At 47.8% G+C, this 21,194-nt stretch overlaps 6 protein-coding genes across 6 annotated transcripts; 1 reads left to right on the top strand and 5 right to left on the bottom strand.

Annotated features, from left to right (window-relative positions):
• Positions 1-1,277: 1,277 nt before the first annotated feature.
• Positions 1,278-3,399, top strand: DFL_007304 (uncharacterized protein; the record flags this gene model as incomplete). Its single annotated transcript, XM_067636866.1, has 9 exons — positions 1,278-1,404; positions 1,472-1,557; positions 1,613-1,659; positions 1,721-1,801; positions 1,853-1,960; positions 2,031-2,644; positions 2,705-3,029; positions 3,084-3,145; positions 3,200-3,399. 9 exons carry the CDS (start codon positions 1,278-1,280, stop codon positions 3,397-3,399), a joined length of 1,650 nt encoding a protein of 549 aa, XP_067488438.1.
• Positions 3,400-6,582: 3,183 nt separating this feature from the next.
• On the bottom strand, positions 6,583-8,344 carry DFL_007305 (uncharacterized protein; the record flags this gene model as incomplete). Its single annotated transcript, XM_067636867.1, has 3 exons — positions 6,583-7,320; positions 7,382-7,572; positions 7,912-8,344. 3 exons carry the CDS (start codon positions 8,342-8,344, stop codon positions 6,583-6,585), a joined length of 1,362 nt encoding a protein of 453 aa, XP_067488439.1.
• Positions 8,345-9,474: 1,130 nt separating this feature from the next.
• Positions 9,475-10,080, bottom strand: DFL_007306 (uncharacterized protein; the record flags this gene model as incomplete). The annotated part of the gene is made up of 3 exons (XM_067636868.1): positions 9,475-9,581; positions 9,723-9,877; positions 9,947-10,080. The coding sequence occupies 3 exons, from the start codon at positions 10,078-10,080 to the stop codon at positions 9,475-9,477; spliced, it is 396 nt and encodes a 131-aa protein (XP_067488440.1).
• Positions 10,081-10,380: 300 nt separating this feature from the next.
• Positions 10,381-11,855, bottom strand: DFL_007307 (uncharacterized protein; the record flags this gene model as incomplete). The annotated part of the gene is made up of 3 exons (XM_067636869.1): positions 10,381-11,229; positions 11,323-11,494; positions 11,584-11,855. The coding sequence occupies 3 exons, from the start codon at positions 11,853-11,855 to the stop codon at positions 10,381-10,383; spliced, it is 1,293 nt and encodes a 430-aa protein (XP_067488441.1).
• Positions 11,856-12,807: 952 nt separating this feature from the next.
• DFL_007308 (uncharacterized protein) lies at positions 12,808-16,467 on the bottom strand (the record flags this gene model as incomplete). The annotated part of the gene is made up of 3 exons (XM_067636870.1): positions 12,808-12,944; positions 13,006-13,398; positions 13,458-16,467. The coding sequence occupies 3 exons, from the start codon at positions 16,465-16,467 to the stop codon at positions 12,808-12,810; spliced, it is 3,540 nt and encodes a 1,179-aa protein (XP_067488442.1).
• A 2,130-nt stretch (positions 16,468-18,597) lies between these two features.
• Positions 18,598-19,823, bottom strand: DFL_007309 (uncharacterized protein; the record flags this gene model as incomplete). The annotated part of the gene is made up of 3 exons (XM_067636871.1): positions 18,598-19,043; positions 19,119-19,523; positions 19,595-19,823. 3 exons carry the CDS (start codon positions 19,821-19,823, stop codon positions 18,598-18,600), a joined length of 1,080 nt encoding a protein of 359 aa, XP_067488443.1.
• Positions 19,824-21,194: the final 1,371 nt, after the last annotated feature.

A 21,194-nucleotide genomic window follows, 5' to 3' on the forward strand; every position in this document is an offset into this window, starting at 1 on the left:
TGGGTACCGAATTGGTCCAACTCCGCAAACCCACAGGATTATCAACCGCAGATGCAATGTTAAGACCAAGTAGAGGGCCTCTCGTTACCTTTTCCTAGCACGTGCCGGCGTCGAAGGTTAAGAAGCTATCGAATCGAACTAAGCTGAAATTCACAGCGCGGCCGCGCGATGCTGTGCCGACGCTGTACGGTTTGTATTTCTCAAGCCGTTTGATCACACATCCTCTTGACCCTTGTCCCGGTGGCGTTTTTTCGATAGAGCGATAAACGAACATGGCTGCAGGCTTCAGGGCCTCGCCCATTATTATAAGCCCGCCGCGGCGCCCGTCGGCCTTAAGTAGCCTCGAAAACTCAACACATCCCACGTCGTACGTGCCTCCAATGTTGGCTTACAACCAAATTAAGAATAGCTAGCGGGTCGTAGATGCATCCCACGTCGTTCGACGGGTCGAGTCCGATGCTGGTTCCCTCTACAGCTCGCGTAAATTCGTGAATCCCATGCACTCGGGCATCAAACCCTGCAACTGCTGCAGTTTTGCATTTCGACGAATACTTTGTACGAAATATATGATGTCACTAGTAGAACTTTTGGGAGTATTCTGTTGAGAGTTCCTTGGGGAGGTTTGAAGACTTTAATGTGTTTTAGTCTTTGCAGAGATACATTGGACCTCTAGGAAGTACTATTGTTTGCGCATTCAACATTTGGGAGAGCGGGATGGTCAATATAAATCCCATGGTGATCTTTCATGCACGGACTACATTTCGATATCTTTCCCTTAAGGAATTGCCGGCGGGCCACAGGGCAAAAAACTAAGTGAATCCTTGTCAAATCTCGAGCGAGTAACCTTATTGAATGGTCACAATTGTGAAGCGGGGGTATGCTGTCTGTCACACAAAGTTCTAGCGCTTGTGCATATTCACTATCTTGAAAGATCCCAGAACTAGCATATCCACCCTGCATTCTAGAACCGAGTATTCCCATGATCGGATCCCGAATATTTGGACTAGACTAGGTTATCATGAGAGTTTTACGCTATATCATATGCATCTTTTTTTTCTCTTTTCATGCAGGACGGCATGGTTCAACCTACGCGAGACAGCTGAGAGTCGCGCGCGAGTGGATCTAACGGCTCCACATTATGGACAGCTAAGATACGTAGTAGGACGAGGATTTGGGTATAAATCCAGGTTGCATCTCGCCTGTGCCCTCACTTGTCTAGCATCGACTTTTCCATTTCGTCTAGGGTTCGAACGTTCACAGATCTTATAGTGCCCAACATGGTTTCCTTATCCTTGCCCTCAATACCTTCCCCTTCCCAGATTAAGGCTAGGATTGGACCGCATCTGCACTGCGAGGTCCCAAAGAATCCCGGTTCCTACGGAAATGAGCGCTGGAGTAACCCAGGTAAGGTGTCCCAAACTTTATTCGAGAGACCTGGATATTGGGCTAATATGGTACCGGTTGTCTATAGACTTGGACCCCGTTCCACCAGAGAAGCGGACATGGGGTGCTGGAGACTACTGGGCATATTGGACATCTGATATGCTTGCCCCTCCAGTACGTTCAACAGGTTTACATTGTCAACGTCACGTTATTTATAAGTATCACATAGCTCGCATCAACGGTTTCCGTCGTGATGTCGTTGGGTTTTACGGCGAAGTACGTTCCCTTGATTATTAGATATCCCTCATGAGCTCAGGACTAGTTCTAACGAATATAGGTCAACTCTCCCCATTGTATTCTGTGGATTCATGATCTGCTCTGTTGTCATTACCCTCACAGGTAAAATTGGCGCACGATAGTAAGTTAGCAATAACGAAGTTTGATGGATTATGATCCTCACATTCGCTAGCTCAATTTCGTATCCTGTTGTAACCCGAGGCATCTTTGGCATGTACGGTTCTATGCCTGCTATCTTACTTCGTGGTTTCGTCGCGCTCATGTGGACGGCAATTCTCTGGTACGTAGTGAGCAATGATTATATTACAGAAAAGCTATACCATTTTAACTGATAACTTACGGCCTCATAGTGTTCAAGCCGCTGATTTCTTGCGAAACTGCATCACCGCCATCTGGCCAAGTTTTGCCGGTTTCCCTAACCACCTCCCCGAATCCGTCGGAATTGACTCCGCCGGCATGTTGTGCTTCTTCTTATACTGGATTGTACAAACAATCCTGTCGCTCATGCCTATCCACAAGCTGAGGATTCTATTCCTCGTTAAGGCCATGGTTGTCCCACCGACTTTTCTTGCCCTCTTCTTATGGGGAGCGATAGTCACCAAAGGAGGTGGTCCTCTTGTCAAAGGGCCTACCCAACTTACTAACCCCTATATGAATACTGCCTACAGCGCCTTGACTGGTTTGAATGTTATTATTGGGCTTTTCAGTTCCATGGCTGTCAACATGCCCGATTTCGGTAGATTTTCAAAGGATGGATTGGCCGGGTACAACCAATTCTTTGCCCTTCCCGTCATTGGAACTCTCGGTGCCTTAACCCCAATCTTCGTCACATCTGCTCACCAATACCAACATGGCGAATTCCAATGGTACATGCCAGCTATTATTGCGGCCTGGGACAGCCGTGCGGCAAAATTCTTCGTTGGCCTTAGTTTCATTCTTGCCACCATTGGGAACCAGATTGCGGGTAAGATGCTCTAATTTGATCCTTTCATATATTGAGTAAATTGTTAACCCATCTTGATAGCTGGAACTTTCCCATTCTCCAACGATATCTCTGGCCTTTCTCCCAAGTATATCAACATTTTCCGCGCTACTCTTTTGGCTGCAGTCTTTTGCGTCGTCTGTCAGCCATGGTTGATCATTAAAAACGCCGCGGGGCTCCTCGCCTTCCTCAGCGGCTACTCTTGCATGATGGGTCCTCTCGCTGGTGTCATTGTGTGTGACTACTGGATCATCAAGAAGCAACGATTCGACATTCGCGAGCTCTACAAAGGAGACGGCATCTATTACTACTCCTACGGTATCAATTGGAGGGCTTGGACTAGTTTCCTCTTTGGGTTCCTTCCAACGTAAGCCTAGATACATATATTCTGGACTGTTTTCCGTTACTAACTTTGCTGTAGCCTTCCTGGCTTCGCCAAATCCATCGAGCCAACTCTTAATGTCGGCGGGGCTTGGAAGATTTGTAAGTTTTCTGAATCTAACTCCGCGTCATACCAGTAACTAATACCAGATATAGATACATTCGCCTGGCTCTTTGGCTTCAGCGTCTCGTTCCTTGTCCACTATGTCATCAACATGTATATCTCGCCCCACAAGCCTACTCTACTCGATGCGCCGGTTCTGCCCCCACAGATTGGAGAGGTCGTTGCTTCTGATGAAGAGGCTCCGGTCGACAAATCTGACATCGCTTATGGTGAGAAAGAGTTGGAGAAGTAGACAACCTCGCGGGACGACTTTTGAGTAGACATAATATATATGTCGATAGTGTTGTGACATTTTTTTGCAATTTGATTTGGGGTTGTACAATTGTTATTCTCGTGTGTAGTAGTTTAATAATACAAAGTCGATTGACTATTATCTCAGGTTGCTTTTTTCCTCAAAACCGGATGATTTATAGATCTACCCAGACTATATATAATTTTTTTTACACCTGGTAGCTTAAATATAAATTATATAGGTACTTGTCGGCCGACATCACTAGGTAGCATAAATGCTTGAGATAGGGACCTTCCTCTAGACCTCAAAACAAATACTGCACCTAATAAGGTACTTAGTTAATTCGACGATATATATTATAAGCGCAAGCTAGTGAAGAAGCCAGCGGGGTTTTAAACGTTTAAACGTTTCGGGAAAGATTCCATAGACGGGAATATCTACATTTACCCGAAAATACTGTGTAACATGATCTAGTGTGGTAATTTATGTGTTGTGATCACCCTGCCGGCATCAGCACTCCGTCAACACTCTCAATGCACTATATAATATACAATCAAAGTCCTCATATTCAACCAAACACGTCCGATATGGTGTAGTGGTTAACATCGTCCGCTTTCAATAACTGGCTTTGCAGTTGGTTAAGATGGTCCGGACAGCCCCGGGTTCGATTCCCGGTATCGGAAGGACGTAATTTTTTTAATTTTTTTTTTTTTCGCAATTGTTTTCGGAGGTCAAACATGTTGACGAGAAAGTTTATTCTTTTGATCTTTTAGGGTGAAATCCAGTCTCGAGGCCAGGGTTAAATCAACGGCGACATTGGATGTTTGGCACTTCGAGAACGGTATCGAGAACGGATAGATTGTTGTGGGATTCGATTTCGGAGATGGATGTTAGTCTTCGTTAGAAAGATGTGTCTAGACTTTCAGGTATATTTCATTTAAATGTTAAGGTATTTCACATTATTCTCCCAATAAATATCTCGGAAAATCTATACATATGTGAGAAAGTTGATGTTGGCAGGTCTGGCAAATCAGAAGAATGATTAGCTAGGCATTCCTCATGATGTATGAAAAGGAACCATATAAGAGTGAACGTCGTTACGTTATGTAGACTTTTCAACCATGTTTTGTAATATATCAATACCAATATTCGTTATTCGATTATATTCCATAAAGTATATGTATCGTACGATCGCGATCCTGTTGAGTGTATCGCAGCGAGTCATTCAAGGACAGACTTCATGCGTCTAGTTTTGATCTTTCGAGAATTCAAAAGGTTTTCGAGGATACGGCAAGCACATATTACATACTTTACCTAAGCTAAGTTTAATTAAAGGGTCTATGCCCGATCAATCCATCGAAGCCCAAGTAAATGAGTGTCTATGCGAATTCCTAGCCGGTTCAGGTTCTTAATAACTTCAGTTCTAATCAGATGCCCAGTTTGCAAATAGTTATACCGTACGGTTTCCTCTTAAGCATATTTATCTCTCTATACTAAGTACTAGTACTCAAGTAAGTTTATATTTCTATTTAGTATAAATACAAGTACCTCGTTCGATAATTACCCGTTAATCTAAATTTTAAGGGCGGCGCGGGAGGGCACGTGGCGCAAAGCGAACCCAGCGGATATATAGAATGTGCCAACTACTTGGGTAACTATCCGAAAGAGGCTGGTGACACAGAGAGAATGGGTACATGTGCAGAGAGAGACGCCAAACGCAAATGGTAGCAGTAGGCGTTCGGTCTACGAAATAAGACTAAACAGAACACCTTTCATGAAAGAAAAGGAATTCGATATTAGGTGTATCAATACTACGGAGGAAGAATACGAATGGATCAGAAACACGAATGAAACGAACAGCGAACGATACAGTCCCATGGCTGACTTTGTTAATTCAAATTAGTCTGTTCTGCCAAACTAAAGCAGACATTTCCTTCAAATAATAATACAAACGGATCTTTCGGTGGATATCTCGGAGAATACCTAGCTATACTACGTATGTAACTAGGTAAACCTCTCGTCGATACGGAACCATGATTCAAAATAACTAATAACTAATAAAAATAAAAATAAAAAGAAGAAGCAGAACCCGAATCGTGAGAACAAGAAAACCCGATGCTGTTCTTGGTGGGGGGGGCACCAATTGCAACTTGACGGCGTCGGCTGGGCAAAGGCCAGTCTTTTGTATGCTTCGAAGCGACACCCCTTCGCAAGTAGTTTCCTCGACTCTGCAACTTGTATGACCAGATACTGCTGCTGTAAACAGGGCGGTCCATTAGGTATTAAGCAGTAAAGCTGCTAGTGGTCCCCGAAACCAGGCGATCGAGGGACCCTAAAAGCCGGTCTAGTGTACATAATAAAAGATATGCATGCCCAACGCCTCTGCCATAGTTATACAGAAAAGGATAAAAATCATACACCCTTCTCCAAACCCTGTGCCGTAAAATACAACCGTTTATCAAGGTATAATGCGTAATAAATAAATGACCAAGCCAGAGCATGGACGTCGTCAAGGTCGTGAATGAGGTCGTAAAAATGAACCGCCGTAATGGCTGCGGGTGGTCTCGTTCCCAAGCTGCGAGGATAGACAACCAATCGAAGAGCTGAAACCGGGAAGGGGTGCCCGGATATCGTAATGTTCAGGGCATGACTGGCATGGTCGGATCGAAATGTTCGCGGGTGGTGACGGCAAGGCAAGATCGACACTTAGCTGTGATAAGGGAATGGATGACTAGCATTGTCAAGTAAATGCTTGCTACTCCAAAGCCTTTCCGGACCACAGTGACGGCAAAAAGGGTGAAATAGTCGAAAAGAAAAAAAGCACCTGTAATGCTTCGGGGACACGACAACAACAAAGGTCGAAACATCACAGTTTTTTTTTGCGAGGGTTTCCCTTCTCCTCGCCCGAGAGCGGTTTAACGTCACTCCCTGGTGTGACGACCTTGTTTTTTTAGAGAGGCTGCTGTCCTCCCCTGGGCTTATCGCTGCCCAGGTCGGCGGCTTTGGTAACCTGGGTAGCTTCCAGGCATGAATGTGCCCCTTTGCGAAGTCCCTTTCCTTAAACCGAGTGCCAATGATTCAACGGTGTCAACATCGATTGACACCACAAGAAGTCAGCGAGAAGAACGAAAGACGAAGTCCGAGAATGCACCAAGCACCCTCTTCGTCCATCACTATCGTTCTTCAAACCTTCCTCCAGTGTTGCCTCTCGATGGTACGACCCCGAAGCTTCAAAGGTGACTGCTCGGTCCTGCGGAGGTGACTTGCGTAGGTGACTTCCAACCGCTCCTCATCCCCTTCCTCCAGCCGAGCCCTCCTCCGCTCCTCCTTATAAACCCTCCCCCGCGTCGCAATCTCCTCCAGCTCCCTAAACAGCCTCCTCTTCTTCCTAAGGAGGGACCTCCTCCCCAGCTGGGAGGTTGGGACGTCCACTCCGAGAACCTCGAAGCACTTATCATCATCGTGGGCGACTTTCCCAAGGTCATCCCACAACTCCAAGTACTTCCCGAGGTGTTCATCCTCCTTCTGGCTCTCCTCTTTGTGTATCCTAGTCTCGTTTGCACGAGACTTATTGTGCGACTTCTGGAAGCGGGAGTCTGAAAGAGGGTCAGCCATTGGTAATGACGCCCGCTTCACTTCGTCAGAGTATTCATACCTCTGGAAGCTCGGCGGGGTGCGCTGCTTCCGGGAGGAAACAGAACCCTGACCCTCTCTCTCCTCCTGCTCCTCGTCGCCCAGCTCGACGAGGACTTCCAAGGAGTCAGCACGACTCCTCTTCACCCACCTCCCGAACTCGCCCCCGTCCTCCGCCTTCCTCTTCCTTCCCCTCAACTCCTCCTCCGCCTCCTTCTCTTCCTCCTCCTCCTCCGTCTCCGGTTCCGTCTCCTCTCTCCACCAGGAAAAACCGATCTTGTCGTTTACCTGGAATCTCGTCGTCAGTAAAGAATTGAATAGGCGATCCCAGAAAAGGTGAATAACATACCCCGGGGCGCAGGAGTTTGTGCAGGATCCTTTTTTTCTTGGCTGGAGGACCCTCCGCCGACCTGGTTGGCTTTTTGGCGCGGGACTGAACAGAGGTCCCCTTCCTCTGCCCAGCCTTTGCCGCCGTCCTACCAGACGGTGCCGATGCAGGTGTTTCGGGTGCACCGCCAACCCCTAACTCCTCAGCATCACCTGTTCAACATAAGTTAGCAACAAATTCGTTATTTCAAACAAAATAAAAGAGCTGAAGAATGTGTAGAAGAGGAAAAAAAAGAGTTGCACTCTTGAATGGCCCGTCGGATCCAGCGCATGTCATATCAAGTTGCTGAAGCCCATTGTTTTGCCATTTAATATTTGCCACGACTCTGCAACGGCTTTTGTAACGGCTTTTGCAACCTCAAATGCATCGATCAACGTGATATCTCGAAACTCGTCAAAGGCTTCTGCAATAGGAAATTTGCAACATCTCCACAATGATGGGAATAGCTTCAAGAAATGCAATTTAAGAATTATAATGATGAACAGACTTACCAACTGCGACCGCCTCCCCCTCCCCCGCCTCCTCTCCACCCCTCTTCCTCTTCCTCACCTCCGCCGACTTCTCCTGCTCCTGCTCCCCCTCTTCCTCAATTTTATTCTTCGTCTTCCTCTCCACCTTTTTCCTCGTCGCCGCTTTCTCCTCCTCCACTCTCTTCGTCGTCGCCCTCGTTGTTCTTGTCGTCGTCGCCGCTTTCTTCGTCTTCTCTTTCTCCTCGTCTTCCTCCTTCTTCTTCCTCGCCGCCACTGCCCTGGTCACGCGCTTCTCGGGAGGAGGAGAACCTCCATCCCGATCAGCAACGGGAGCTAAGGCAGGGCCCCCCATCTCTTCCGCCTTCCTCTTCTGCCCCCTCGTCTTCGCCTCCCCGCCATTTGTAGATTTTTGAGCCAAAGGCTCCTTCTTCTTCGTCGTAGATTTCTTGGCCATGTTTGCCGAAGAAATACTCGCTGGTGGTGTTTGTAAAAGGTGTCGTGATGAAAGAGAAGAAGCGTGGTGGTGATGATGATTGTTGGTGGGAGAGAGATGATGGGTTGGTGAAGAAGAAAGAGATAGGGGAGGGGAGGGAGAAGGGGAGGGAGAAGGGGAAGGAGAAGAAGAAGCATTGGAATTTACGGTGGTCGACGCGGCGGGCGAGGGAAACCGCAATGACGGCGACGGCGACGGAGGGCAACCCACCGGCCTGGACAGAGGCAGCTGCAACGTCTCTCTGACAACTCCTCCTCCTCCACCAGCACCCGAAGCTGATGGGCTGGTGGCCGTGTCTGAAGGGTTATTATCATCGCTCTCTTCGTCTTCATCTTTATTGCTTTGGATAGGTCCTCCTCGGAACCGTATCAGGATCTGTTCAAACATGGTGTGTCCCTGCCCCCTTAGCTTTGCTTTGGGTCTTTTCTTCCAGACAATACTGCTGGAGGACAGCCCAGAAAACCTTCGAGGGGCCTAACAATCGATTAGATATTGGGATTTTGTAGCATACAAACCTCCCCGACGGGGCGAACGGGTACTCGTAGGGGGGTAGAGTCGAAAGCTCTCCTTCCGACTCCCTGAGGAGAGATGACATGTCGTCCAAATTTACCAAAGCCGGAAATTTTGGACTGGGCAAACGGAGTCGCTAGCGAGGGATTCCCTTCCAAAATCCAACAATGTGGCATTTTGTGCAAATGCGGTCGGTCCTCGACGCTTTTATCGGTTATGATTGTTATATCTAATTATGGTTGCGATCGAAAGTAAAGGGCCGTGGTTCGGTGCTAATTGAAAGACCTTCATACCCCCTATTCCTTTCGGGACGCTATTACATTTTTCTAGATTTATATACAGCAGTCGGCCCGGGTCCAAAGGCCAGCACAGGGTAGGTGTTCCAGTGTGTTGGATTTTGCGCCAACCAATCATTTACAAGCCAAGAGACCGACCAGCATATGACAGGGATCATGTATTTCGGGGATGCGAAGTCCATAAATATATAATTCAAAGCGTACACGCACTTGTACGTACACGGACCTGGAGATTTATAGGGTCTGGTTTTGCTGCCAGAGTTCCACCGGGGAATCCACCATCCGTCACCCGTTTCCCATCATCAACGTCACCGAAAGCCTTTCTTTGGCATTCATGCGTGCCTCCGAGTATGCCGCCATAGACGGGAACATTTCCGATAAACCGTAGACAGCTGTACACGGGTACATAATAGCAGTCAGCTTCCCTACCTATGTATACTAGGGGTGAGGAGTGAGGGTTTAAATAGTACATTGTTCATCAATTTTTGTATGCGTTACCGCCTCCCCCAGAAGGTTAAAACTACGTAGCATACGAGCATTCCGCAGCTTCTCCGTTCTTTCAGCATGAGCCGTTCTTTGTGCTCGAAAGTCTCGAACGAAAGACTCTAGGACTGGTATTAGATCCTGGACTTTTGAAAGCGGTAGTAAGAACGGCTCGGTCGTAGATTTGTGGAAGTTTTGCTGTATTCTATAAGTTTATAGTTTTGTTAGTTTTTGGTTCTTCTGACGGAGATGACGAGTGGACGGGCGGTCTTACGCATGAGACAATGTATAGAACGTATGTCCAACCTCTTGGGTCTTGAGGTATACTACCCCTCTAGATTTCGCCAGACCTTCGCAAAGTTTTATCCTTCCAATAGCCTGTGCTTCGAGGAGACCGGATGCGAACATGGCTTGAAACAGCGTCTCTCGAGGGTTTTAAAGGTTTGTCGTCGGGTTGGATGCGTAATCTGGCCTCGAGACTATGCGAAATCCAGAGATGACTTGTAGTAGAGGTGCGGGCACTCGATTTCTAGATCTATAGAACCAGACGATACTTTTTGAACTTCACAAGCATCAACAATCAGTTCCCAATCTCCCTTCGTCGCAATTCCTTCTCAATTTTGATACATATCATGTTCTACCGTCGAGAATGAATCGATTGTGGCTAACCGGCGTTTGGGTACCGGTACGAGACTAACAATGAAGAAACTACCGATACCTCCCACCCATCAAGACCTCCCTCTCCCGCCTCCTCCTCAACAGCTCCGCCAATGGCACGCTGTCCTCATCATCCAACACATCAGCCTCCTCATCAACTCCATAATCCGCTAACCGTTCCCCTTCCTCATTCCTCCACTTCCTCTTTATCTCCTCCTGTCTCTTCCTCTCATCATAATAAGTCCCCTCAATAACCCTCCCCTCGTACCCCCCAGCAGTACTATCCAAATAACTATCCAACAAATCCTCGCCCCTCTTATAATTAACTCCTTCATCCCCTTCAGAAGCATAATCTTCCCCGCCGTCTTCATCCTTTTTATAACCCCCCCTCCTCTTCATATCCTCCCTCTGTCGTCTCCTAAACGCATAAACATCACTAACGTCATACTCTCCAGTCGTCCACGGTCCCCCTTCCAACTCCTTTTGCATATGTCTCCGTTCATTTATTCCAAACTTCTCGGGATCGGGTGGTGGCCATGATAACCACGATTTTTCAAACCCATTGACTTCATACCTCAGCCCCCCTCCCCCAGATGTCCCTCCCTCCCCGATGGCTCTATTCGGCAGGAATGGAAACCACCAGGTTAACAACCCACCATTCATGAACAAACAAATATTGGAGTATATCCCAATATCGAACGGGTATAACTGCCGTCTAACCGCTTTTCTTCTGACAAGAGCATTATGCCTCTCTTGCTCCCACCATTCGATGGTAGTATACCCTTCCACAATATTTGCAATAATCCGAATCCAAAGCACGATGATCGCAAAGTCCGTAAGCGTATTAACCAGCAACAATATAACTAGCAAAATAAGATTTGAAGTAGAAGGACCGAGATACTGGAACGTGCAAAGAGCGCAGAGGGAATGTTATATCGGTTAGTTTGATCCTTCCCCACCCCCCTGTTTTTCGAATGTAAAGGGGAAGCTTACAGCCGGCATATCCCTCGACCTCCAAATCTCTAAACACTTCCCTACCAAGAAGGTCTCCAAATAACTACACGCTGCGATCACAAACGACAGAAACCTGATGAAATGCGGCCAGGTCCTGTATCCCACACAGTTAAACGTCCACGGACAATGATGGTCCATGAGCAGCACACATCTACGAAAATATTAGTATCATCCCATGAATCTCATGAAATTTAAAAGGGAAAAGGGAGGGAGAAGGAAGATAAAAAGCGGAATACATACGTCTGACAAGTCTTACAATGATGCGCCCTCGCCGGTTTCCACCTCTTACACCTCTTACACCACCTACAATCCGCATTCCCCCATATCCTTCCATACTTATCGGGCTTAACCTGCTCCCTAACACCTTCCTTCTTCCCCCCTTCGCCCTCATCTCCATCGTCACTACTGCTCCCCCCATCCTCCTCTCCATCTTCCCCACCCCCAAAACTATCAACCCCCTGCCACGACGGTTGCCACCCATTAGGAACCCCCCAGGATCCGTAAAAATACATCTAAAATACGTAACCCAGATCCCACCAACTAATGTGTTGAAAATCCAAAATTCGCGAGCGCTGAGCTCAAGGATGAAGAGCTGGGATCCGTAGGCCAGGAAGGTTATCAGGCAGATGGTGAAGCCCACCGCCAGAAGTGAGTATTTCGGGTTCAACATCTTCTTCTTCTTCTTCTTCTTTTCAGCCTCTTGTGCGGGTAATTCGCCGGGTTGGACCCGCGGCTTCGGACGGGCAATTGTTGGATGTATCGGGTCGCGTGTGTGTCAAAGTTATAAGCTGTGCATGGTCCGACGGCGTTGTTGGACGTTTGTTCTACAATAGGAACCCGAGGGCGTGACACGCCAAAATCCCCTAGATACAAAGGTCACACGCGATACAATCTATATCTTATGAATTCTGGAATCTCTCGGGGTTCCATGGTAAATGTGTAAAATGTCATTAAAACTGAAAAATAAATAAGAAAACAAAAGGCTATCTACAGAATCCCATCGCAAAAAAAATTTATAAAGGCAATCATATGTGGCGGAAAAAAAAATTATGTTCAATCATTTCATCAGGCAAAAATCCGCAATCCATGCTTCTCCTGCCGGGGTATTGTAGACATCTCTGCTTCTTTGCTTTGCGCTCAAACAAAAAACAGTACACGCTGTGAGTACTTTGATACATGTATTGGAGGGGTGCGAACTAGCTATATATGAATGAGAACGGAGGTAAGAGTTATTAATGTCGAAATGAGGGGAGAAAAAAAGAAGAAATATTCCAAAACAACCAGTTTCCGAGCAAAGGAGAAAGAAAAACCATTTTGAATCCCAATTGACGCCAAGACAGTATGAGTTATGTTCTAATCGCGACGGAAAGCCCCTTTCCCTTCCAAATATTTTTAAAAGCAGCTAAAAGCAAAAGATGGTAGCGAATGGCAATGCTTTCGTGTGTATCGTATCAATTCAATCGATCAGTACTCTGCTTCAAAATAAGGAGTTTGAAGTTGAGGAGGGCCCCATTGATGCGTGCTGTCTTGCGAAGATGATTGGTTAGACCATCCGGCGAGAGATCCCGTATCACGAGCCGTCGCTACACGAAGTGCTTTATCTGCAAAGGAGTTATTATCAGTCTTGATTCTAGATCTCAAAGATCTCGATGAATCACATACCCTTTTCGAAATCTCTCCACCTCTTCATGACGATTTTGTCGCTATCAAATTCGCCATCCTCTTCATCGTGCGCTCCACCCTTGTCTCCGGAAACCTTTCTCGTTTCACCCCATGAGAAGTCGTCAAACTTCCAGAAGGCGTACACGGGAAGGACAAAATTCCAGATTGGCAGCGAGAAGAGGTAGCACAACATCCAAAGGACGTAGACCCACTTGTGAGCGGTGAGCACGATGAGAATAGCTGGGAGACCGAGGATAAGACCGAGAAGGACCAATGGGATCACCGGCACGGGACGTGAAACAATGGAGATGACGATGAGGTAGATGGTGAACGAGATGGCAGCTGGCAAGACAACAGTACCGATGAGTTCGATGAACACAACGAATTGCATACCTTGATGTTTTTAGTTAGCAAATGTTGTCGTTATAAGTTTAAAAAGGATTCGAACTTACTGAAGCAGAAGGTACCGCAGAGATCTCGGACGAGAACAAGCTCCATAAGGTTGTGAACGGTAGAGTTGATCCATCGACGACGTTGGGAGAGCAAGACCATAAACTTGTTCGGAACAATGGTTTTGCACACAGCCTGGGGAACGAAAATCTGCTTTCGCTTGGGGAAGGTCTTCAACATGAGGGTCGTGAGGTATCGATCTTCACCGAGGAGGAGCAAGTTCTTCTTGTGCAGGGTATCGACGACGTTTTCGGAGTAGTGTTCGACAACATCCGGGTTGGCCAAGATTGGGACCCAGTAGTTCTGAGCACCCTTGGGAGCCTTGATGCGGTACATGCAGAAACAACCGGGAAGACAGGTAACGCCACCAAACACGGACTCGAAAGCCTTTGTAAGATGATGGGAGATGAAGTATTCGAAGACTTGAATCATGCTAACCCAGCTGTCCGTCTTGTTGGCGATCTTGGTTTCACCGCAGAGACCCATAATTTCAGGATCGCGGACCATAGCAGCCGTCATGTGAGTGAGCGAATCCGGGAAAACAACGGTATCGGCGTCCACCATGAGCACTATCTCGTAATATTGCGGAGAGATGCCGGTGATGCTCCATAACCCGCTGAACATTTCGTATTCGAGCTCGGTCATACGTTCGTCAAACATAACACGTTGGAGGAAGGACATCAGGACGATTTGGGAGTCACGCTTGCCTCTGTTACCGGGCTTCTTCTCACCCTGTTCGGATTCGGTACCGCACTTGACGACGAGAAGCATTGGGACACGCTGCTGGCTTTCCTTAGGAACCTTGCTATCCTGCCCATAGTCGTAGAAACCGGCGTAAACCTTTGCCATGTTGTGACGCTTTCGGCCGACGGCAATAGCGACGTACGAGAAGGCCTCGACTTGCTTCGGCGGGGTGACAAAGTCCTTCATCATTTCAAGACAGAGATCCGGGGTCGGGGCATCTTCACCTGCACCAGTAACGATACCGTCACAGACAACGAGAATGACCTTGTGGCTGTTCGGGTATTCGGTAGTCGCGATAGAATCGAAAGTGGCGCGAAGGCCTCCGCTACCCTCGGAGTAGGCGGTGACAAGGCAAATGGTGTGAACCAGTGGGAATCCCCACGGCTGGAACTCTGGCGGTGGCTGGGGAACAACGGATTCGTGGATATAAGAGCTGGTCGGTTCGCTAAAGATGGCGGAGTGGCGGTCATTGAAGTGTCCGGAGAGACGGCTCACATCTAGGTTGCTACCGAGCATGGAAGACCGGCTACCGGTGGTATTACCGTAGACAGCATTCGGTGGCAAGAGGGCCCTGCTAGAACTCTGAGATCCCATGGTTGTGGGGCTGGGTTTGCCCTTGGCTGGCCCGCCACCCTGAGTGAACCTGCTGGTAACGGGTAAGAAGCTGGCTCGCTTCGGCTTCTCGGGGAACTGGGCCGGTCGTTGAGGGTCATTGCTCCAGGCTTCGATTTCCTCCCGTCTTTTCTTCTTGTCTTCCTTGCTGGCGCTGCGGACCGCACCGAGCTTCCATGATAGGAACCAACCGAAAAAGAGAGCGAGAAAGAACTTGATGAGAACGATGCTGACGATGAAAATGAGGGAGACGTATAGAACGACCTGGGAGGCGATACATCCGACGGTTTCGACATCGATGCTACCTACGCGAAGGATCTCAGCCATACACTGGGCGGTTCGCTTGTGCGGGCCTTGGAACCTGTGGGTTACATCCTTGCCGAGCAGAGTTGTATCGTTCTTGATCTGGTCGAAGATGGGATTCCAGGCAACCTGTGAAGTATTAAACCAGTCGAGAAGCCCGAGATCGAGAACGCTACCAGAGTATACAAGCAGCTTGCGAGTATCATTCTTCAAGTCCTCCCAGGAAAAGTAAACTTCACCTGCGGGTTCCAATCCGTAGTATGCCTTTCGAGCGGTATCGGATGTATGACAGGCATACCCGTGATACGCCCCGCTAGAGTAGTTGGCGGGAGAAGAACCATCCTGCTTGAACAAGTTGCAAGGGAAGTACCAAGCCAGGTCGCCATCAGCGTTGGTTGGAACGTCGCTGCCCTCGGCGAGCGTGATCAATCCTTTGCATTGTCCATTGACGTTCTGGAACAGGAAGCTGGCGTCATATCCACCCCATTTCTGAGGAAGGTCGAACAAAACATTGGCACCGGGAGGGATGCCGACGGCAGCTGGATGATGAGAACCGACAAGATTGTACGCGACACCGTGAATGATCATGAGACCTCTGTCGATTTGGTTTGCCTTCAATCGGACGCCGGGCGTGCCACAGACGGTTTGAGTGAAACCAAAGGTGAGGAAACCGACAGCTGCGCAGAAGTACAAGATGATACTGATGAGACCGATCTTTTCTCTCCAAGCTCGCTGAGGCTCCTTTTTAGTCTTGCCGAACAAACGAAGAAGCGCATTAGGACACCAAAATGTGATAACATGGCAATATACGGTCCACAAACTGAGCGGCTGGACTTCTTGTTGTCGTTTCCTTTTCTCGGCGGCCTTCATCTCAGGATACTTTTCAGCCTTTTCGGTCTGGCGGCGGGTCAGCTTATTAGGTTGTCGGGGAGTTTTCGATGACAGGGGAGAGGCTTCTTCGTCCATGGTATCCAATCTATGCCGGGCTTGTCCGGGGGCAGGACGAGCAGTGGAACCGGGCTGCGAATTGATGTCGGCAGTCTCAGGATCGATACCTGTGGTCGAAGGGAGGACATCCATATGCTGTGCATGTTTATGATAATTATATAGCGGATTGTCCCTGGTTATCCTATTGCGCTCTGGTTTGATCAATGACTTTTTTCGAGAAAGGTCAGTAGCACCGGCAGGGTTGAGGGGTGCTCTGACGGAAGCAGATGCTTGTGAATGATAGGCAGGTCTTCTGGGAGGGCTTCGAGTGGTCTCGGCGACGTATCCGGAGTCGTCATCTTCTCTTCGTCTGTGACCGCCGCTGGTCCGACGTCGTTCTCTGGTTTGTGGTGATGTGGGTGTCATGTCGACGGGTTTACTACCACGATGCGGACCCGACATGAGGGAGAGCGAAGAGTGAGGCTAGGACAACTAGCCTTCGAGAGAGAGGGTGAACCAGTGGTATTATTTTTGGTGAAGAAAAGAAGAGATGGAGGGAGGAATGGAAGGAATTGTCGAGATGGTAGAAAGGGGAGTGGGTGAGGGAGAAGGAGAGAGGGAGAGAGAATAATTAAGAGATGGCGTGTATTTTGTTGAACCTGGAAGAAGCCCCTGAGGTTACGTTATCTTGAAACACTTCGCAAAAGAACAGGCGAAATGGACCAGCAAGCAAGGTAATTATATAGAAGCAACAGCAGATTTGAATTTCGAAGCTGAAGCTGATGAGAGGAAAGAGAAGAGGAAGGGAAGTTTGTGGTGGTGGTGGTGACAGGTTTAGGGGCAGCGAACAAGCAATGCAGGCACAATGCAGCAGTTCTGTGCAAGGCGACGACAAGACAAGACAATTATGTATGTCGACTAACGCGATGGCGGGTTTATTCCTTCTATTTTTGTCCGGGCCAGCGTTTGGGATCGGAAACTGACTGGCTGGCCTGCTAGTCCAGTCCGGTCAAACCGCTTTCGGGGAGACAGGCAGGAGACAAAAAGAAGGCTCAAAGGAGAAGCATCGAAGTCGTAGATGGCGTGAATCCGAATCTGGTGATATATGATGTATGATAGTATATAGCTGGCGATGAGGCTATGTAATCCTATGGTGTTGGAAGTGACAATAGAATGTATGCATGAAGAAAGAAAATGTTCAATCAACTATACAAACAGCAAATACAGTATTGTATAAAATATATGAAACGACAGATCTGAAAGAAGACTAAACGAATGTCAACAAGCAAGCAAAAGGACAGCAGCCGCCGTTGTGTCGGTCTGCTTTTCCTTGGTTTTGTTTGGCGGATTTAGGGTAGATGCTGCGAAGGAAAGGGAAAAGGAAAAAAAAAACCTTGGAGGGGAAGAAGGCAGAGGGATGAAAAAGGGTTACCAAGAGCAACGCACACACCCCATTTCATGGGTACTTCATATACATACGACCACTTACGGTATACACTGTCTGATGTTACTCTACATTCACAAATACTTCTTCGTAGTGCATTTTACCATGCAAGGAGTTCGTTAACAATAAGGGGGAACGAAAGTGTTTGTTCGGGTCGGTACAAAGAAGATTTTTTTTTTTTTTTTTTTTTTTCTTTCTTTCCAACCACCGCGCGGGTATTACTCTTCCTTACTTTACTTGCCTGCGGACAACAGACATGCACCTAATTCCACTACCTTCAGTGGTCCGTCTGTGCCCAGCCCGTCCGTCGCAGGCAAAATGGCAGCTGTAAGGTGGTCCCCCTTTAAGCTTCCCACCAAGCGGCGAAAATTCCAGGAATAGATTGGTCTCAGGGGTCGTATTTCTCGCCTACGCAAAATAGCAAGAGATTTTTTTCACTTTTTTTTTGTTTGTTTGTTTCTATTCTGCCCTTGTATATCATCCGTGGGCAGGCACTTGGTACTGGTACTTGCATCCCAGAAAGTCCCAAAACCTGTCCTGGCGAAAAAATTGCAACATGACGGAATATCCGTCGAGAAGCTTTGGCCTAGCGAACAAGTTTTCTTTTTTCTTTTTTTTTTTTTTTTTTTTTTTTTTTCGAAAACTGGGCCTACATCCCATCGCAAGTCGGATTAGTGAAATAAAAAATGTACAAGCTTGTGACCTTGTCTCGACCCTACTCATGTAACATCGTTCCATCACAATACAACGCAGGCGGTGCCCTGCACTTGTCAACTTCCGAAATGTGTAAGTGTTTATCTCATGTGCTGTATTGTATTTCGTGTTTTCCTACTACAACTATAAATACTTACAATGCCCCCAATCCTTCGTCTTCGTTGAATACTTAATAAATTACAAATTATCATAAAAAAAGGATATATATAAAAATAAAAAAAAGGGAAGAAGAAGCAACATCCCCATATACGCCTTGTCCTATAAAAAAAGAAGAATCGAAAAAGTGATAAGAGGTAAAAAAAAAAAAAAAGGGGGGGGGGGGAGAAACGAAAAGGGCCATTAGGAAGCAATACGGTGATCTATCATGGTATATGGATACAGAGACTTTACTCTTCGAATCATTGATTTTCCGTCCTCTCTCCGGACTGCCCACCCATCGACAATCCTAATCCAGGCCCGCTAGGCTCGTTACTCGGCGGGGCTGGAGGCGGGCTCGATGGTGGCTGTCCGCTATACCGCATGCTAGAAACCTGCGAATACCTCATATCCTCCGCTGGAAGCTCAGAAACTGCCGTAGACATGATCGATGGTGCGTGCGAAAATCCATTTTGTGGTAAAACAGGGCTACCGGTTCCGTGAAGCTCATACGACATGGGGCGTGATCCGTGAGCACGCTGGTCCACGAAACCGGGACTGTTCATGGGGCTCATATATCCTGCATTGTCGTAACCTCCGCCGCCTCCGAGTTCGTGTGATGCCCTTTTATCGCTGTACTGTGGCAGAGCTGGCGAAGCGAAGGCGGATGGCGGGAAGTTCTGCTTTGTTGGTTGTGGTGATGTGCCAGCTGTTGTTGTTTTATTAGCTTTTGTGACTTTAAAACCCAAGATGGGATATATAAAAAAAATGGAATGGGACGTACCGTAATGATCAACGACTTCGGGATAAGTCAGCGGGACGTTCGAACCAGGATCAGCCTGTTGGCTGTGAGGATTAAAAGCCATGGGCGCCGCCGGTGCCTCCTTCTTCTCGGTCTGCTTCTTTCGTCGAATCCACCATATGAGAACTCCGATCAAAGCAAGTCCCACAACACCTCCCACCACACCTCCCACGATTGCTCCTGTCGGTGTGCTGCTCCCATCCGAATCAGAATCAGACCCACCCGCCGACGGTGCAAATGGGTTGTTGGTCGTCTGCGCAAGTTGTGCCGCCGTTAGGTCTTCTGCTGGGCACCCGGCGTCACAAGGTGCGGACCTGCAACATCCCCAAAAGTTGGCTCCCGCAGGCGGGCTCACACAGGTGTAGAACAGACCACCGAACGGACATGCTATTGGAACAATCATGATTAGCCCCAAACCCGTGATATTCAATGACCATAAAAGGTTAAACACGACATACCTTGATCCCCAGTGCTGCCCTGGGGGATATCTCCCAACGTGGCAGTCCTTAAATTCCCAGCAGCACAGCCAACGTTGGTGCAAGGGTTGACTGTGCAGCAACCGACGAAGCCAGTAGACGTTCGCGAATCACACGCGTACCATTGTCCTCCACTCGGGCAGGCCCCTTGAACGGCAGACTGTTGGCGACGAGATATGAAGGGATTCGGCAATTCCTTATGCATCAACATCTTGAACACAATTCTTTTTCTTTTCGAGAAGGAAAAAAAGAGTCCAAACCGAAATTAAAAAAGACAGCAAAACTGTCGATCGATCGAAAAGGAACGAGAAGAAAAAAGTGTATGTTTCGACCAGTGGTTTTTTTTCTGTTGGTTGTTTTCAACAAATAAATGCAAGAAACCGTCCTGCTTACAACAGTAAGAAGAGTGATGAAAAGGATGGTCAGCACAGGTCAGATAATAAGTATCAGAAAGGATTTTCCCATTCCCATGATGTGTCAACAGCCTTATCACCCAGCATGTCAGCACTTGCTGAATCCGAGCAAGTACGGGGCGCTTGTGCTGGCGGGCTGAATTGCTGGATGTGCTTCTGCTGACGGCCAGAGCATGGCCTATATGCATGCCCAGCCTTTTTAGCGGAGAACTACTATTAGAAAATTAGCTGGTTCCAACAACACCGCTCGTAAAAAAATCAAATAGACAAGGAAACCACGCTTTGCTCCGCCCACCTGCATTGCAAGATTGATGCTCCGATCTGTGACTTTAAAATTGAGAGACATCTTTCTGAATTTGGCATGAGGGCCTTCCCAACGGTCCCCATACATTTGGAATCGCCAAACCAACACATTACGCAGAAAGCTCGCACAGAAGAGTTTTGCCGTTTGTTTGTAAAATGCCACTGCGGCTCCATGCAAAGTTCCCGTTTTGGATCTTGGCGTTCATTTCCAGCCTCCTATCTTTTGAGCCGCTTCGCCGGAATTCGACGGTTTTCTTACATGCCATGTGTGCCGTTGTTCAAAAAACCTCGGTCTCGATCGTGGCAAGTCCGTCGAGTGCACCGAGATCGTACAGGATACCAAGGATGCATGTATCTGTGAAGAAACATGCTTTATGTCTGGTATCGCATTCGCATTCGCAATCGTAATTGTTTAGCTTAGAGCGTCGGAATCAGCCCTACGTTACGATTGCCGTCTTCAGCGCATTCCAAACGACACAGGTTGGGGAAGAAATCCAATCTGTCAGCCGCAACTGCGCTAACACCAATTCAACCTATTTGAACAAGCTAACGGACTTTATGTGCTTAGCCAACATTCTGAATTCCACGGAAAGGGCTTGGTATCCCATCATCGTGCCCAGGCTGTCCTCTACATCGACGTCAGTCAATAATTCTGTGCCTGGACTCGAGGCTACTAAACTTGTAGAGAATAACGTTCAACAAAGTATGCAAGGTGGCCCCGTCTGCAGGCTCTATTCATGCAACGGACTGTCGTTCTCCCGCTATCGATACGAATTCGGCCTTCTCCTCCGGCCTGACTAGATCCGTCTATTTTGCTCCGAACTAATGCCTGAAGCTAAACGACAGCCCCACCGGATGCCCATTAG

Source organism: Arthrobotrys flagrans, assembly GCF_004000055.1.
Source record: "Arthrobotrys flagrans strain CBS H-5679 chromosome Unknown unitig_8, whole genome shotgun sequence".
Classification (NCBI taxonomy): Eukaryota; Fungi; Ascomycota; class Orbiliomycetes; order Orbiliales; family Orbiliaceae; genus Arthrobotrys; species Arthrobotrys flagrans.